The sequence below is a fragment of the Lepisosteus platostomus genome, chromosome 7 (assembly GCF_059453375.1).
Source record: "Lepisosteus platostomus isolate fLepPlt1 chromosome 7, fLepPlt1.hap1, whole genome shotgun sequence".
Taxonomy (NCBI): Eukaryota; Metazoa; Chordata; class Actinopteri; order Semionotiformes; family Lepisosteidae; genus Lepisosteus; species Lepisosteus platostomus.
The window spans coordinates 62,667,096-62,685,296 of NC_142617.1; the positions used below are offsets into that span (position 1 = coordinate 62,667,096).

Below are 18,201 nucleotides of genomic sequence, written 5' to 3' on the forward strand. Positions count from 1 at the left end.
ACTTACATTTTCTAAACAAATTATTTTCATGAATTCTTAATTAAACTAATACTGACTATTAATATGAGTAAATTGATTGAACATGTGCAATATACATTTCCAGTAAAATTCAGCACAAAAAGGAACCACCCAGAATAAAAATATACTTTTTTTTATTAATGTTTGCTTCAAATTTTATCAATTTTAAAATACCAATTTTATTAAAAATATCCAGAGTTAAAAAAGCTTCCATTATAGTAGCTCTGGCGGTAGCTCACTTGAGTCACTCAGACCTCTTGTCCCTTGGACTGGTTTAGCTGGTTTGTTTAGCACTGGCTCGGGACGACTTTCTGATTCGCTTCTTTGAAACTAGAAATAAATGAAAACTCAAATTAATCAAAATAAAAAAACACAAACAGGTATGCTGTAAAAATGTACATCTACTGAACTTAGCACAGGTAGCGTTTCAGATGGAAATAACTTCTAAAACACTGAATTATCTTAAAATCCCTCTCCCCCCAAAACCTCTTAGGGACTGAGGCATAATCAACACAACAGTCGACCAATTCACTGAGGAGCAGAGATATCGCGGGATAAAAAATTAACATCACACGGCTCCTCCCAAAACACCCACACTTCAGGTCCCGAAGGCCTGAGCGCAGCCGTACGTCCCACTGGAAACACAGAAGCCCGAAAAACGAGGTTCTACACAGTCTTTTCCCACAAAGAGCATTCTGTCGTGCTCCGGCCAGCTTCAAAAGGCAAGGCCCGCTGACACGAACCGTCTGGCTCACTTTCTCACCTGCCTGCCCAGCTGTGGGAGTCTTCCTGCTCTGACTCATCTTCCTCTTCGGCACTGGTGAGGGCGTTCCCCGATCACTCTGGACCTCTTTCCCCTTCCTCCTCTGCTTCCTCTTCGACTCCTTTTCCTCTTTGACCTTCTTGGCTGGCTCCTTCTCTTGGACCACCTGGAAAAGCAGGGGGCATTAGGGCCGAGACCCAGGGGACACTAAACATCATTTACCCATTCCTAATTGACAGGACGAGAACCAACAAATAAGAAGTGCACCATCTGCCTCTGCAGCTCACCTGTGCATCATTCTCGCCATCTCCTGTTTTCTTAGCTCTCTTCTTGGCTTTGGGAGATTTGGAGGCTAAGGGAAAGAACAGTCAATACAGTTGCTAAGATTTTGTTCTTTTTATAAGTAGCCACCTAGAAAAAATCATTTGTGTACAATATCACTTCAGACTGACTGAAGCTAGATTACCATTAGCTAGTAATAGCTGGAACAGCTTTAGAAACGATAACATGATTAAAAAAATCGCAGTCAAGTTGCAAGTAGAGTTCTATAGTAACTAGACTATCAATAAGACTTGGACCTCCATATTGATTTTCATGAGGTATGACTCTGTCTCCCAGATAATGTCTTGTTATTGACTGTCTTTTCTGTCCATCTAACAGATTGTCTTTGGCTGTTGATTCTTATTAGGTTAGAAACTTCTGGCCGTGAACAACCCAGACAGAGAGCAACAGTGAGCTGACTTAATGCTACTTCACTATAACATCAGTACAAGGTGTTGTGCTCTCCATATGTAGAATGTAAATTCCTTTCTGTCCCTTCTTGATTTTCATCAGGTTCGACATGACTTCATCACCTATAATCATTCACCTCTCACACTAATGAGGTGATTTAGTGCTTATGCAAGTCTTGAATGACCATTTAATCAAATGATGCCAAAATCAATAAATAACCAAAACCTGTATATTTCTTTCTTGAAATGTGCCGGAATAAACAGAGAGATGCTTCTTTTACTGCTCATTATATAAGATTTTAAACTGATGTTGTCTCCTTCCCACTCCTCTGTGTTGTACAGATCGAATCCAAATGTTTATTACCTTTGGGTGCCATGGGACCAGGATCTCCCTAAAATTAAAATGTGGTAAAACAGCAATTAGAACAGATTGAGTGGTTCTTTTCACAGCACTGTATGTCTAAGCAAAGGCCTACAAAAATACATTCTTGAGCTGCCCACTTCTAAAGCCTGAGAAAAATCTTAGAAAAATTAAAGTTCATTATTAGTTTTTACAGACTGTTGTCCTCTTTTCATATTTTTTTTAACAGACAAAGGAAATAAAATCCCAGATGTTAGCCTTTTGGCCAAATACAGAGAGCATGATAATGCAATACCAGAACTAAGTAATTAGGAAAAAAAACATTTTCCTAATGTTTTGTAAGTACAGACTCTGTGTCTAAGCAATACAAAATACAAAAATTGCATTTGGTTCATTTATCAACACTCCTGGTCTTCTCACCTGGAACCACATTGTCCTGCCATTGTGATCCCTCAGGGACTTCATTCCTGAGACGTAGTAACACTGGAGCCACGCCTCAAAGTCAGAGTAATCTGCTTTCTCTGGGTCATACCCCTTTCCCCCTGAGACAGGACACAGACAGTGGTCAGTCTCTCAGGGAAACACTGCCATCGCTGGGTGTAATGATCGCAGAAATGCAGAAAGTGTTTATAACCTTAGCTGGTCTACTCATACAGTAAGTGGACTAGGAAATACATTACAGAATAAAGAAATGTCATACAGTTACACACGGGGCCATGTGCAACCCTGCCTTCCTTTTTGGGTTGAGCTGAGTTGAGCACATCTCGTCATGGAATGAGCTACTGTCACAAAGTATTATTGAGTCAAACCCATTCAGTAATGGTCTTGAGGATACTTTTTACATGAAGAACGATGACTAGCTGTCATAACAGAGAAGGGACCACTGCGGCAACTGTACCTATCTGAATGACTTCCAGAGGCACGGTGTGGCACAGGTTGAGGAGGTCTGGGCTCTCCTTTTTCAGCTTCACCTTCTTGCTCAAACTTATCTCTGGGCTCTGGAACACAAGACAGGAAACAGAGGAACTAGAGCAGCAAGGTTCGAAGTGGTTTTGTTTGAAAAGTGAGCTGAAGTGTCCTCACCTGAGGGGATGCACACCCTCCTTTGACAGGCTTCACATCCAGCTCAGCATAGTCCCTCGGCAGCAGTCCCTCCAGGACAGTCCGCGCCTTCACAAAGGGGGGGATCTTTAACCTGGGTGGGCATCAGACACGCAGAATGTTAAATTAAGGACACAGGGGTTGTAGATTTGAGTTCTTACTTCCAAAACTGCAGCTTTTTATTTGAACTAAAAGTTGGTTAGTATTTTGTTTAGGGGTAAGCAGATTCCATTTAGAAATTCTCTCTAACGTTTGACATTAACAGAACAGTAATAAGAGTTAACAGCTTGGTATGGGCTGTGCCCTTGCAAGTAATAAACATCCCCCGCTTCTTTTAGCAGTTCAAAGAGTTCTGGAATGTTAAGAAGATGAAAGGCTTACAGTGAATACTGTCCCATGCTGTTCAGAAATCCAAAACTTCGCTGTTGCAGGTCATCAAGGACCAAAGTCAGGAGTTGTACAAGTCATGTCAATAGTTTCTTGAATACCATTCACTGTGTGCTAAGATTTCATTATGTTTCTCAGATACAGATATTCTGATATTCAGATATTGTTATAAATTCTTGGGAGTTTTCTAGGATTGCTTTTTGGAAATCTCACAGAAGAGGAAAAAGGGAAGGGCATGACTTCTTTTGAAAATTTGAACAATACATAAAAAAGCTTCAGAAGTACACTTTTACACTTCTTCTTAAAAACAGAATATTAATTATTTAAATAGATTTGAAAAACTAGCAAAATGGAAAGCATATTTGAAGAACAGAAGAATTATTTATTGTATGGTAGGCAGGAATTCTGAGTCTGGCTCACCTGTACAGGATTTCTGCTCGCAAGTAGTTCCCAATCCCATTGAAGTATTTCTGGTTCAGTAAGGCTTCACAGATGGGCTTGTCAAACGCACGGTCTGAGAGGTTCGACAACACGTTGTCCCTACAGGGAGAGAAGAGACTTTCATTGTGCTCCTATTCTGGCCTGTTTAGCCCTAGGAGTTGCTTTTAGAAGCTGTGGTATCTCATGAAATGAGAAAATGACATTAAACAGCCTGTTGTTTATGCTTCAGACAATGTAAAACATAAACAGATTTTTTAAAAATATATCCTACTTTAAAAATACTACCTAGACAACATTACTGCTTCCCATTCTTTCCCCTCTCTATTACCGTACAGCAGGACCACAACACTCCCACATACAACAGGCACTTTGTGAAGACACCCTCTTAACTGTCATCTTTCCAGCTCTCAGCACCTGAAAATGTTCTCTATGTACAACTGACTATCGTCAATCACAAGCAGTATGCAGTTTCCCGAAACCTAGAATTGAAATGAGGTTTCCTTTGTTTTTCATGTCTTGTCAGTTGAACGTGCATTTTTTTGTTTATTTACAATTCCCCACTTATTTACAATAACCTGACGTACAAACTAACACCTCCAGCAAAAAAATAAAACTCATTAAGGGTAAACAGAAAATCATTATCGAGCTGATACTGCACAGTAAATACTCTGCCACATTTATTTACTTCGGAAACCCACACAGAACATCCCCCTATGGCACCAGGCCGCAGCAGGACTTTGTAAGAGGAGAGAGAGGTCTGCAGGCTGCGTCATACCTGAAGCTCTGGTACTCAAACATGACGCAGGGACCCCTCTCTGCCTGCCAGGTCCCATTGGGCTCCCAGCTGCCAAACCTTCTGATATCCACAAAGGACAGCACCTTCCTAGGTTTTTCCTTGGTGTAGAAGCGCAGATGGGCATGCTTGGGCAGCTCGTCCTGCGCCGTGTAACGGAAAAATCCCGACATTCCGAACCGGAAAACAATATCCATGGGCTTGCCGCCCCCCCCCTCGGCGCCCTCGTCCTTGATGGGCGTCAAGGTGAGCCGCACCTCCTTCCCCCGGGAGACGGCCGAGATGCGGTAGGCGGTGCAGGCGAAGGGCACCTCGGGGTTCTTGCTGACCTCCGACTTCTCCACCGCCCCCGAGAACACCACACCCCCACACACCCGGTTCACGAACTGGCTGGCCATGTGCAGCTCGGGGCCCTCGGGCATCTCGGGGTGCAGGAGGGGCAGCTGGGGGAACACATGCAAAGAACAGCAGAGATGTTTTGGTTCCTAAGAGGCTCATCAGTGCCAGTGTTTTGGCAGAAGCTCAAAGGAGAGAATACTCACTATGTACTCAATTTCAGAAAGGCTTTTAGAAAACAAAAGTGAAGATGCTGTGAACATTACAGAATTTGGTCCATTTTCTAACTGCTGTATCCAATATACGATTGCGGGGGAGCCAGAGCCTATCCCAGCAAGCAACAGGCACAAGGCAGGATACACCATAGACAGGACACCAGTCCAGAGCACACAGACACACACACTCACACCTGGGCCAATTTTCCAGAAGCCACTTAGCCTAGCAGTAGGTCTTAAGACTGTGGGGCAAACCAGAGCAAACACAGGGAGAACATACAAACTCCACACAGACAGCATCCTGGGAATTGAACCCAGGGCTGTGAGACAGCAATGCAGACCACTGCACCACGTGGTCTGTTTACAGTTTGCTCTCATTTACCTTTTGACAGACCCCTTTCATTAAAGAGTGCTGCTGTTCAAAATACATGCTTGTTGAAATATTGTATCTTCCTAGTCTACAGTGGATGCTCAGTCTTACATCAGGGGTACATCTTAAATCATGTGCAACTTCTACACTGACAGCCTACTAATTCTGCACTGATTGTGCTCCATCCGATAAAACAAGCACTTTAGTTTGCTTCCCTCTAAACTAACGATTATTTTGAATACAACGACAAGGAATACAAACTCTGCCTTCCACAGAGGAGGATGTGAACACCAACTTTACATTCTTTCTTACTCGGTGCACGCACTTGTGGTCTTCGCTTGTAAATCAAACCACAGCCGCTAATGTGTGAAGATGGTACCGCCATTAACTTACAAACTGGAAAACAACCGGTAGAGATTTGCATGCCACGGATGGATAAATTAGCGGGCAATCGGTTAAAAAAAATCAGTTTCCGTTTATTTTTCGCAGATAACGCAACTCTGATATTAAAAAAATAAAAATTTCATTTTAGTAACATGCGAACAATTGAGACTCATTTAAAGTTCGCAAAGTAGTTTAGTTTGGTTATTCCGGCAACGAACGCTATGTTGCACAAGAAGCCAGTCTGACCAAGTGCAGGTTATTGCACTATATAAAAATAAATTGAATTGAGTTATTGCTAGTGAAGAGTTATTTCGTGTCCCTCATGTTGCTGTTTTGATCCATAAAGTTTTGAAAGGTTTCCTCCCCGTGCAACAACGTACAGATGTCAACCTCACCTTGTTACAAAACTGTAACACAAAGACGGCATCATCGTTTCTACCAGAACGTATGGATTTAAACACATCCTACTACTTGATTGAATTATGAAATGCACGATAGACATTAGGCACGCAGTTACTCTAAATAGTCGGAGTATTTTTTTCTGTGTAAATTACCTGTAGCAGAAACGAAACGACCCGTGTCCGAGATACAAACAGAGCTCAGCTTCAGCTCCTATTGGATAACAGGGGGGACGCGAAATTGTTTTGATGGGGGCTGATGGGAAATGTAGTCTAGTGCAAATGATTTCGGGCTTTGGATTCAGTATGATATTGTAGCTCTCCGGGGTTCACGTGGGCGCCCCCACCCTCGGGGACTCGAACCCGGGCCTCCGGCGTCACTCAACAGGGATCCAGGCTCTTGAGCCAAAGGGAAATCTCCCGTCAGCTGCGGTCCCTGCTGTTCACAGGGAAGGGCGGTGACGTCAGCTCTCGCAAGCAACGGAGGCAAGGATCTGCGCCTGTGGCTGGAAGGTTGCCGGTTCAAATCCCGCAGCCGGCAGAGGAATCCTACTCCGTTGGGCCCCTGAGCAAGGTCCTTCACCCCAACTGCTCCAGGGGCGCCGTACAATGGCTGACCCTGTGTTCTGATCCCGGGCTTCTCTCCCTGTCTGTGTGTCTGTGTGTCTCATGGAGAGCAAGCTGGGGTATGCGAAAAGATAATTCCTAATGCAAGAAATTGTAAAGGGTTAATAAAGTGATGTTATAAAAAAAAAAACTCTCCCCCGCTTAACTCGCCGTCCTCGGTGAAGGGCTATCCCATCCCACATCCCTCGCCGCTGCCGCATCAGGTCGGACCCCACCGTCGGGGACTCGAACCCGAGCCTGCAGCGTCACTCAACAGGGACCCAGCCAGCAATGGAGGCCGCATGCGTTACAATATAATATGGAAGCCCGTTTCCGCCAGGGAGTTAAAAAAACGTGCTGACTTAGTATCTCAGAATTGCGACTTGAAAACTCAGGATTGCGACTTTATATCGTGGAATTGCGACGTGGAATTAGCCCATATTTCATTGTCTGTCCTTTTGTTATTGTAACAGATTCGGGTTCTAGGGCTTGTGCCCTCGCCGCTCCCACCCTAGTGTTCTTTAGCTGAGCTGGCAAGACCCGGGTTCGAGCCAATGCAGTGAGGTACTAACTAGGGTGGGAGCGGCGAGGGCACAAGCCCTAGAACCCGATTTTTTAACCTTAAAACTTTAAACCTGAATTTATGACCAAAAGATTTGCCTTAATATTTTCATTTACAGTTTTTTAAAATCATAATCACTAAAATTAAAAATAAAAACAATTCAGGTTATGTATCACAAGCTCCATGTTACAGAAACAATTATTAACTTTTGTCACCAAAGTCATTTACATGGAAACACTGTGCGATGATTTGTCATTTATCTTTTAATTTTGGTCCAACAGAAGGCGGTTTATTTTACACATTTCTCCACAGTAACACAAAAACGTGCTCGATGACAGAGTATCACCTGCAGAAGTAACATTTAAGGATTGCAACGCTATACTGTAATTCTTTTGTACACATACATTTTATGGTACTTTTGAACATCTATTAAGACGTACACAAATTAATTCTCTTAGTGTAAAAATTAATCTCATATTGGAAAAGGAACTAAATGACCCAATCACTCCCAATACACATGAATGCACAATTATACAACAGTATTGTTTGTACAGCTGTTGTTATAATTTCTATAAGTTATGTATTGTTCAGGGTACAAATCACATTGCACAGTCATTCACACAGAATGAGAAAGCACAGAAGGATAATTATGAGAGTGGCTGTTTATGTGTATAATATACACACATGTAAAATCCTAATATGACCAGGGTAAAAAAACAAAATCACAGCTTTTCTTCAGTTTAGGGAATTCATCACTGCCTGCGCTTGCTTGAGCTCTGAAAAAGAGGACAAAGAAGATTATGAATTTTTCAGGAATCAGCTGATGGAAAACTGATGAGGGTGATCTATAAATTATGACAGCAATTAAAGAAATTGAACACAGGTGAGAACTGTATTTCATTCAATAATATTTTACAAAAATAATGAAAATCACTCATTTCTGAGCTTAGACAAATGCATTCCCCAATTAAAGCTAAAAAATAAAGTATTATATTCTTAACCTCTTAAACAAATCTAGAGGTTTTGCTTAGTAATGCACAAGACTTATTTAATACATACTATTTTCCTTTTTGAAGATGCCTATAATTGCATTCAGGAACTGGACACATCTCTAGAAAGATGAGAGTGCTCACAGGTATTCACTCACCTGTGAGCAGGACGCGGAATTTTTCTGCAGTGAGAGAGATCATGCTGGTCTCTGTTACTCCTGACTCGGCACCCTGCACCTGGAGCTTGAGCAGTACTGTGGGTTCATTCACCTCCCTCAGCTCGCTGGAGCTCAGAGTGTAGTCCACCCTCCAAGACACTGACTCCAAACGGCTCACTGAAAAACACAGACAGAGTCCGTGCTTCAGCCTCATTATCAGCACAACAGGCAGGTCGACATCTGTGTAATGTGCAAGCAGTTCCCAGGCAGATACAGTACATCTGCTGCAAATGTTTCACCACACACAGAACATCCATCGGAATCCTAACTTTAAATACATTACTTTACCCACTCAACATAATCCTGGAAACCACATCTTTGTTTGAGTGAACTTCAGATTTATTGCAGGTAATGGTACAGATCTTTTTAGAACAGGCTAGAATGCACAATTGCAGAGTTTAACCTTCTTTCAGGTGTCTCCCAGAACACCACTCACTGAAGAAACAGCAACAACTGCGTCCTGTTTGTATGCAGCAGGTCAAGCAAGACCATACAAGCACTAGATGAAACAGTTTTACAAGCCGTGCAATCTATTCCATGGCCACAATTAAGTTCACTACTCACATCGCAGACTGCTCTCCCTCAGTTTCACCTGCAGGGCGGAGTGCTTGTCTTCATATGACTTACACAGTCCAGTTGTGTGCTCTAGACAGGGACACAGGGAACTCTGCATGAGGAGCAGTGAGCATATCCACTCCATCACAAAGACAGACACCTGGTTCTGAAACTTTACAAAATATTAAAAACATGTTTTCTGTAAATGAGTGGGTGTACTTACCCTCAAGAGTTCACAAGTGAGCAATTTACCATTGCATTTTTACATTTATTTAGCTAAATACTAGAGCGCCCAAAATAATTATTACCTTTTCATGTTTGAAACCGCTGACAATGTTTGCAACAGCAGACATATTCAAAGCTCGACTCTGCAATGTCCTGAATGAATATATTATTAATATTATAAACCTTCATTGCCCCTGAGGGGAGTTGCCTTGCACATCAAGAGCTCATAAACATATAACATACTGTATAAGACGATAATACAATCCAACAATGGTACAATACCATGATACTTAGCAAGACAAAAAAAGATTAAAAAATAGTTAGCTTATAAAGGGTCTAAAAACAACAACACTCATAATTTTTTCATTGTGCAACACTTGAATGCTTTTAGGTATAGAGGAAGTAAATCTTTATTCTTTAGACAGGGGATTTGGTACCTCCTTCCAGAAGGTAGGAGAGTGTATTCTAAAAAGAGTGGATGAGAGGGGTCATCTACTGTAAGATTTTCTCTGCAAGATTAATAATGTTTGTCCGTTAGACATTTTATTTAGTCCAAAGATGTGCTACTATATATTTTTGTTCAACTTATTTTTGTTCCACCAGGACAAAGCACCTCCCCAGTTTCTGAATACAAAACATTATGATGCTCTGAATAAAAATCCTATAAAAAGTGTCAACATTGTGCTTTCTACATTACAATCTCTTAACTTCCTTATAAAATACAACATTTGCCGTGCCTTCAGCACATACCTTTCCTTCAGATTGATGGTCCATGTCAATTTACAATCGATAATAGTGCCATGGTATTTATTTATTTAAGAATTACTGTTTCAATATCAGATCCATTAAGAGTTACAGATATCACAAAAATAGAACATTTCTTCCTAAAAACAATCATCATTTCATTTGTTTTGTTTGTGTTTAAAAACAGTGAATTATCCTGACTCAAATTATATAAATGATTTATCTCCTGTCTGTAATTTCTTTCAACATCACTCTATATATAAAATATAAAAAGTACTATAATATTGTTTCCGTGATTTTTAAGTGGAATCGATTGCTAGTTTTATCAGGAGTTTGACAAAAAGAATTTAACGATCACTTTTGTCTGTCTTTCATACTGGTAGAGAGTTGCTAACGAGGATTAATATATTCACCCTTGTCCGTTTCTCTAATTTAAAAGTACAGTGAGGAACTGTTTTTGCTGGAATGCATAGAAGTACAGATCTGAGTAGAAAGTTGAGAAATAACTCAGAATAAAACACCCACCCACCAGGAAATTAAGTAAAAGCAAAACCACTAACGCCTGCTGCTCGGTTAAGGTGCATTTCAATAGGCTCACAGAGCTCATACTGTACCTTTAGGAAGCCCAAGCTGTTGCAGCTCACTGGAGAGGGACTCACTGTCTACGTTATGCTTAGCAGCACTGGAGAGGATGAAACTCAGAACCGCAACGCTGGCTTTTATATCCCCACTCTCTGAGACAAGGACACAAACAGGCATCATCACGGGGATCAAAAAACAGCTCATTCTTTAACTCCAGGTCGGTCTGCAACTCTTATGAATGGATGTCAGGGCCAGCACTGAAACAAGTACCTTTCATGTGCTTACTACTTAAGACGTGAGAAGATGATAAATGTTATACCAACAAATACAAGTGATAATCAAGCCATTATCAATAGGCTTCATATTCTGTTGAGGGTTGTGGTAAGTCAGAGTCTACACTGGAAGCACAGAGCCGGGTTACGAGATTCTGCTCTATCCCTGGTTTAATCCAGGCCCAGAGGAAGATAAGGACAACACCTTATCACCTAACACTTAGCTGGCATGTCTTTGGGAGGTTGGAGGAAAGCTCTGCAATTGGCAAAAACCCATGTGAACACAGCCAAGGTGACTGAGCCCGGAATGAAACTCGGGACCCGGGAGCTGTGAGGCGGCAGCCCTACCTGCTGCGCCGTCATGTTGACCACAGGAGGTTGGTACTGTTACTTGTTCTCTTCCAGTGGTGCACAACTCCAGTCCTGGAGTGCCACAGCTTCTCCAGGTTTTCAATCCACATCTGGACTTAATGACATAACGGAGCTAATCGTGATTTCAATTGGTCCTCCTTAACATGTTTCAAAGGTTTTCAGCTTTCTTTGAAAGAGCCTCGAAACCCTGCTGGATTCCGGCCTTCAAGGACTGGAGTTGTACACCTAACCTTTAGAGAGAAGGTGGGACACAGGCCCTGGAAGGCAGAAGTTGCGTATGACTGGCTTCAGCCCTACATGAATGAGCTCCTACAAGACCTTGTCAAATGCTGCCACTATTGTGAATTTCAGGTATGCAAGAACAAATAACTGCGAAATGTGTTCAAGGAATCTTTCAGTTACGAGGAGTTTATGGGTCACAGATAGTGCTGGCATGTATAACATGTTAATTATGTTTCCAAATATAAACATGAAGAAAATCAAGAATGCAGATTTAAGCAAGACAAGTTGAAAGTCACAAACTTCTGTGGGAGGCACGATCACACAGTTATTAGCATTGCTACCTCACAGTGATGGGATCCGGGGTTCAGTTCCTGGTTTGCTATCTGTGTGGAGTTGGTATGTTCTCCCTGTGACCACATGGGTTTTTGGTTTCTTTCCACAGTCCAAAAAAACACTGGGAGGTGAAGTCACTTCTGGGGAAAATGGCCCTGGTGTGAGTGTGCATATGTGTCTTGTGATGGACTGGTCTCCCATCTAGGGTATACCCCTCCCAGCGCCCGCTGCTCGCTGAGATAGGCTCCAGTTCATCTGCAAGTCTGTATTGGGTAAAGCTATTAGAAAAATGGATGGATAGATCTTTTAACTGCTCTGGCCTCCTGTCTTAAAGACCTATCACTACCCAAACGTACAGTAATCAAAACAGCACTTACCAAACTTGGCATCTGAAGTCAGTTTAGAAACTTTATCATACTGAATAAAAAAAGAACAGAAGACACAAAACAGCCTTTTCATTCTGGAAGTCAGGCAAGTGTTCACGTTAAAAGGTGTTTCCTCGCATTAGTATATTAGCCAGATCTTAGTTTGTTTTAATCTTCTAACTATGACTGGACAAAATGAGAATTCAGTCTAGTACTGTATACTGATGTGCCTGTTTGGGGGGGGTTTGCATTAATTCAAGATTCAAGATTTTTTGTTACACCCACTTGTTAGGAATTTGCCTCAGTGTGCTCATAACAGTTAAACAATAAGACAATAAAAACAATAACAACAAAATCATTATACACAACATAAAACCATGAGGTAACAGGAAATAATCTCATACAATATTAAAATAAAATGAAATAACTAGTGCATTAAAGGGGTTTATAGTCCATTTACATTGTAAATATTCATCATAAGATAATGATAATTGGAATTGGAAAGCTGTTCAGTATCCGGATAGTCTTACAGTAAGTACTATTAAGGAAACTAAAGATTTGGGTCTTAATGGTCCTAGGTCTTTTTCCTGAGGGAAGGGGTATAGAAATTGAATTAGCAAGGTGTCTAGAGTATTTTCAATCCTTTGTGCTGCCTGCTTTCTGAGAAAAGGAATTCATAGGGGCATGAGTAAAAGAAGAGTTCTAAATCTAAACATAAAGACGAATAATTCATCAAATTAAAGTATACACAGGGCATTTCGGTGTGTTAAAAAAAAACATGATTAAAAAAACACCACAACGCGTATTCGGTTTTACGTGATGTGTTTTGGTGTTCTTCAGAAACTTCCCACAAGGGCTGATACTCACATCAATGCCTTCCCCGAGCAGGTCCTTCAGTACTTGCACACACAGCAGTTTCATCTTCACGCTAGACTGGAATATACAATATTCCTTGCCTTAGTATACGACACAAACTGGACTTTCAAACCCATTCTGCGCTGGGTTTGAATACTGTAATACTGTATATTACTAGGACAAATTTAGCAAATTTAGTTATAAACGAATACACTATACCGTTAAAGCAACATTAACCTACCAACATTTGAAGATTTGTGTTATTTTATTCTTAATGCATGATTAAGGGAAATCCGGTTCTTAAAAAAATAATTCTCTCTTAACATATTGAGTACGTTTTATAAGACGTGTGTAGATGTTTAATTTAATTTAGCTCTTGGTAACTAATTGCACCACAACATTTCTATACAAACTAAAACACAAGCAAAAATTTCACACATACAATCATAAAAACAAAAATCTATTCTTGCCACTTAACTATTTTCGCTAATGTGCTGATTTCTGCCAGCACCCAGTCCGGGCAGTCCAAGTCTCCACAAAATCGGAATCGCTAGGAAAGAGAATCAATATCACATTTCCAATTGTCAGTTACAAACGTCTTCTTTGTAGAGAAAAGAGAAATAAAAATATTGACAATACTGAGACATAAAAATCTATTTTAGGTGATCACATATAATCATATATAGATTAAATTCATCTACTCTTAATATTACGACGATCGCAATTAATTTATTTAATCCCTTTCAGATAACAAAAACTAAGAAAATCAGTAAAAATAACAGAAAGATTACCATTTTTCTCCCTTGCAAAACTACTATAGTCAGCTGATGCGAGTCGGAAGCAGGACAATAGATGACTTTCACGGAGTTGGACGACCGCTTTAGTCGTTTTTTTCAAAGCTGTTATTATGTGCAGCACATAAAATGAAGTGGTCTGGGAAGAGACCCCACATTTGAACAGTATAAAATAGACATAAGGGAATATCTCCAGATTTTCTAAATGTAAGAATATGAAAGCGATGCGAACTGTATTTTTATGTAACTCATTTAAAAATGCTTAAATGCATAATACAGTATATATGATACCGCAAATGCATACTACGTTGTGTGTATTGTATATATTATTGTTGTTACGATAAAAAAAAAGTTTTAAAAAGTTTTATTTAACGTTGTACTCGGGTATTTTCTGGACTAGGCGTAATCGCATCCATTTGGTTAAACACGAACATGACAAGTCCGAATTTTTTATTTTCCTCAGTAATAATTGCTTACGGACGTTATCTTGGCTTGACTGCCTCAGCTCTTGGGTTCTGGGTAGGATTCAAGTTCAAGTTTCAAGTTTCAAGTTTATTGTCATTACACTCATATACATGGTATATGGTATAACGAAATGCTATTTAGGTGAAATGAGCTATACAGGAGGTAGCTGTGTGAATCCGTGGGTTTGTAATAAACTGAAGTGGACAGTCGGGGGTAGCTGATGGAGAAGTTGATGTCTAGAAACGGAAGAGTAGTGGAAGATATGTTAACCGTATATTTGAGGGACGGGTGGAAGTTGGTGAAATGATGCAGAAAGTGCTCAAGCTGGTCGTTGGAGCATGTGGCGGCACCGACGCAGTCATCAATGTATCGCTTGTAGAGGTCAGGGACATAGCCAGTGTAGGAAGCGAAGAAGCGTTCTTCTACCCAGCCGACAAAAATGTTGGCATAGCTGGGTCCAATTCTGGTGCCCACGGAAACTCCATTAACCTGTTGGTAAAAAAGGTAATTAAATGAGAAGGCATTCAGTGTGAGAACCAATTCTGCAAGGCGTACCAGGGTGTGGGTGGGTGGATCAAGCATTGTGCCTTTGTCCAGCGTGTGCCTGAGGGCTGTAAGGCCATCATTATGGGGAATGACGGTGTAAAGAGATGTGATGTCCATGGTAAAAATGTAGCATTCGGGAGCCATGAAATTGGAAATCATTAAAAACTTGGAGCGCGTGGTTGGTGTCCTTGATGTATGAGGGAAGACCTTCAACCAGCGGTCTCATGAGGCTGTCAAGAAAGGCAGAGATGTAAGTAATCGGACAGTTGTATTCTGATACAATGGGGCGTCCAGGGGTGTCTGGTTTGTGGATTTTGGGGAGGAGGTAAAATTGAGATACCTGCGGATGTTCAATGATGAGCCGGTTCGCCTCCCGGGGGAGCTCCTTACTGCTGATAAGAAGGGAGATGGTGGATGCCACTTCCTTTTGGTAGTCAGTGGTAGGGTCCTGCTGTAAAGGGAGGTAGGCAGGTTAGTTGTCTAAAGGCTTCAAAGATATATAGGTCCTTACGCCACACCACAACAGCGCCTCCTTTGTCCGCTGGTTTGATGACGATATCATCCCTGTTGCGGAGAGACTGGAGCACCTGAATTTCTCCTTGGGTGAGGTTGGACCTGTGTTTACTGGGTATAGAGAGTGTCCTGGGAGCTTGAATGGTGCATTGGTTAATGAAATAATCGACTGGTGGAAAACGGCTCTGTTTAGGATTAATATTGTTAATGACATCAATAACCGGATTGTTGTCAGCTGCCTATGAAGAGGAATCGTCAGCAAAATGTGCTTTGAGACAGATTCTGTGGTAAAAGCAGTTAAGGTCGACTCTGATCTGGGGAATGTCCAGCTTCCTGGGAACTAGTACAAAACTGAGGCTTTTCCTGAGGAGGGATCGTTCATCCTGTGAAAGCGAAAGGCCAGAAAAAGGTGGCTTATGTATTTTATAGCTTATGTACGTTCACAAAAAGGTTTCAATTTGTTTTAAGCCCTCTGACCAGCAATACAGCTTGTGCAGTGAGGCATTGCAACTTGCCAATCACACAAAAGCTCGTTAGGTGCACTTTTACCCAACGAGGTCCAGGTGGAACAATGCCTGATCAGGTCACCTTTAAAAAGGCCTTAATTCAAACATTAGGTCACTGCAAGAAAAAGGCCACACTTAGTCAGTTTTCTGTGCATTCTATAATGCCTCGAATGTCACCAGGAGCAGCGTTGCCAGACACTATGAAGTAAGCCGCTCCACTGTGTCCCGACTGCAGAGAAGGTTTCAGCAGACCGGCAGGACAGATGACCGTCCAAGATCCACCTGCCCTCGAGTGACCACACCTGAGCTGGACCGACACATCAGGCTGGTCCATCTGAGAGATCGTTTCAGATCTGTCACCCGTACTGCTGCTGAAACTGCCAGCAGACCCAGTGCCCACTTCAGTGACAGGACAGTGAGGCTCCATGCTGCTGGCCATAGAGGAAGGCGACCTGTCAGCTCACACCTCCTAGACGTCACACCCAACTGGCTTGGGCCAGACAGAGGCTGCGATGGACTCGTCAGCAGTGGCATCAGGTCCTCTTCCTGGATAAGTCACTCTTCAGCCTGTTCCACGCAGACGGGAGGGCCAGAGTGTGGAGGAGAAGGTGTTGCATTTGTTTTTTCCATCAGTATATATTAATGTATAGTTTTCTATTTTGTGCTTATCTGTATTTGTGGAAAGAAAATAAAGTTCTTAAAAATAAATTGAAATCGGCCTCTGCACCAACCACAACCCTGTACGAGGTGGTGAGGGGGCAACTGGTTGCTAGAGAAAGGCTGTGGATTCCTAGACTAGTCAGGGAAAGGATGCAGGTAAAAGAACTGGACAATAAGATAAAGGGCTTCACCTGGATGGCAGTGCACCAGACGCTGGTGACCAGAGAGGTCCTCTATTGACACTTTCTCACCAGGAGTCTGTATTGCCCCTGGGACACGTGTTTGGTCGAAGAGATGCAGGAATGTGTGGTCCAGAGCTGTCCCTTCGCCAAAGCAGTGTGGGGCAGATTGGGCAACACTTTGCAACTCCTGGGAGCAGGAGCGGTGCTCAGTTACCAGTGCATCCTTCTGGGGCTGGCACTGACTGGATTGGGCAAAAAGACACAGTACTTGCTTTGGCTTCTTGCATCCCTGATAAAACAAGGACACTGGAATGCGAGGAATGCTCTCATCCAGCACAAACCAGAGTGGGGAGTGAGGGGGCTAGAGGAGAGGAACCTTGTGAACCTCAGAAGGAGGATGAAGCACAACGTCGCCAAATGGGGCTTCTCAGCCGCAATGGAGTGCTGGAAGGGTCTGTGGGCCCTGTACAGGGACTAAAGAGGAAATCCCTGTTCCTTGGAGCTCCTCCAGAGGATTGGGCGACTGCAGTTTCAGAGCCGGGACAGGAAAAATGCATGGACAGCAGCAAAGTGGTAGGGCTTGGAGGGACTCTCTCATTGTGCAAATCGAGCCCCAACATCCACTTGCTCTGATTGATAAAGGTCAATGGTTTGTTAGAGTGTGTACTTATTGTGAGATGTTTCTTGTGAAGTTTATTTTGATAGAAAAAAAAGGATAGTGGAACCAAGCCATTCAAGAGTACTTCCATTCCTAATTTTCTGAGAGACCATCGGAACCTTCACGAAAACCCTAAAAGACCTTACACTGTGCAGACCTCCGCTCAAAACCTCACAGAGGAACAGAGCAACACTCAGCACCAGCAGTATCAACCTCAACCCACAGAAAAACAGATGAATGACCCAGAGAAACCTGCACCTACCTCCTGGACCGCTCCGGCATCAACACCCCTAAACCAAACCATCCCAGCCCACAGGACTCAAAATCAGTGCACCCCTCAAACCTGGACCAGCAGCAGGATGGGACTAATGGAGAGCACCCCCTATCCCAGTGTATTGCCTGTCTAATGGTGCCATATACAAAAAATCATAAAATATTAAAGAAAAGAATCACATATGAAACCATGACCATGACAGGTGAGGGGGCCTGCCTGGTGTGTAAAACACCTGGTTGTAGCATTGTGAGTGATGTGGAGCAAAAGCTATTGACTTGTGAAGAGCACCCCCTATCCCAGTGTATTGCCTGTCTAATGGTGCCATATACAAAAAGTCCTCAAGAAATAAACTTTCACAAAGCAAAGCTGTGAAAAGTCAGTCTAAAACCTTTGTTTTTGGTTTGA

At 42.2% G+C, this 18,201-nt stretch overlaps 2 protein-coding genes across 2 annotated transcripts; both read right to left on the reverse strand.

Moving 5' to 3' along the window:
• Positions 1 to 135: 135 nt before the first annotated feature.
• Positions 136 to 6,551, reverse strand: neil1 (nei-like DNA glycosylase 1). Its single transcript, XM_088641659.1, has 10 exons — positions 6,455 to 6,551; positions 4,578 to 5,038; positions 3,782 to 3,901; positions 2,957 to 3,068; positions 2,772 to 2,871; positions 2,294 to 2,415; positions 1,877 to 1,904; positions 1,069 to 1,133; positions 782 to 947; positions 136 to 348 (listed from the first exon to the last, which is right to left on the reverse strand). Exons 2-10 carry the CDS (start codon positions 5,015 to 5,017, stop codon positions 293 to 295), a joined length of 1,209 nt encoding a protein of 402 aa, XP_088497785.1. The 5' UTR covers positions 5,018 to 5,038; positions 6,455 to 6,551; the 3' UTR covers positions 136 to 292.
• A 1,160-nt stretch (positions 6,552 to 7,711) lies between these two features.
• commd4 (COMM domain containing 4) lies at positions 7,712 to 14,101 on the reverse strand. Its single transcript, XM_088641661.1, has 8 exons — positions 13,990 to 14,101; positions 13,677 to 13,748; positions 13,211 to 13,276; positions 12,356 to 12,395; positions 10,812 to 10,931; positions 9,238 to 9,318; positions 8,614 to 8,790; positions 7,712 to 8,242 (listed from the first exon to the last, which is right to left on the reverse strand). The coding sequence occupies exons 1-8, from the start codon at positions 13,990 to 13,992 to the stop codon at positions 8,202 to 8,204; spliced, it is 600 nt and encodes a 199-aa protein (XP_088497787.1). The 5' UTR covers positions 13,993 to 14,101; the 3' UTR covers positions 7,712 to 8,201.
• Positions 14,102 to 18,201: the final 4,100 nt, after the last annotated feature.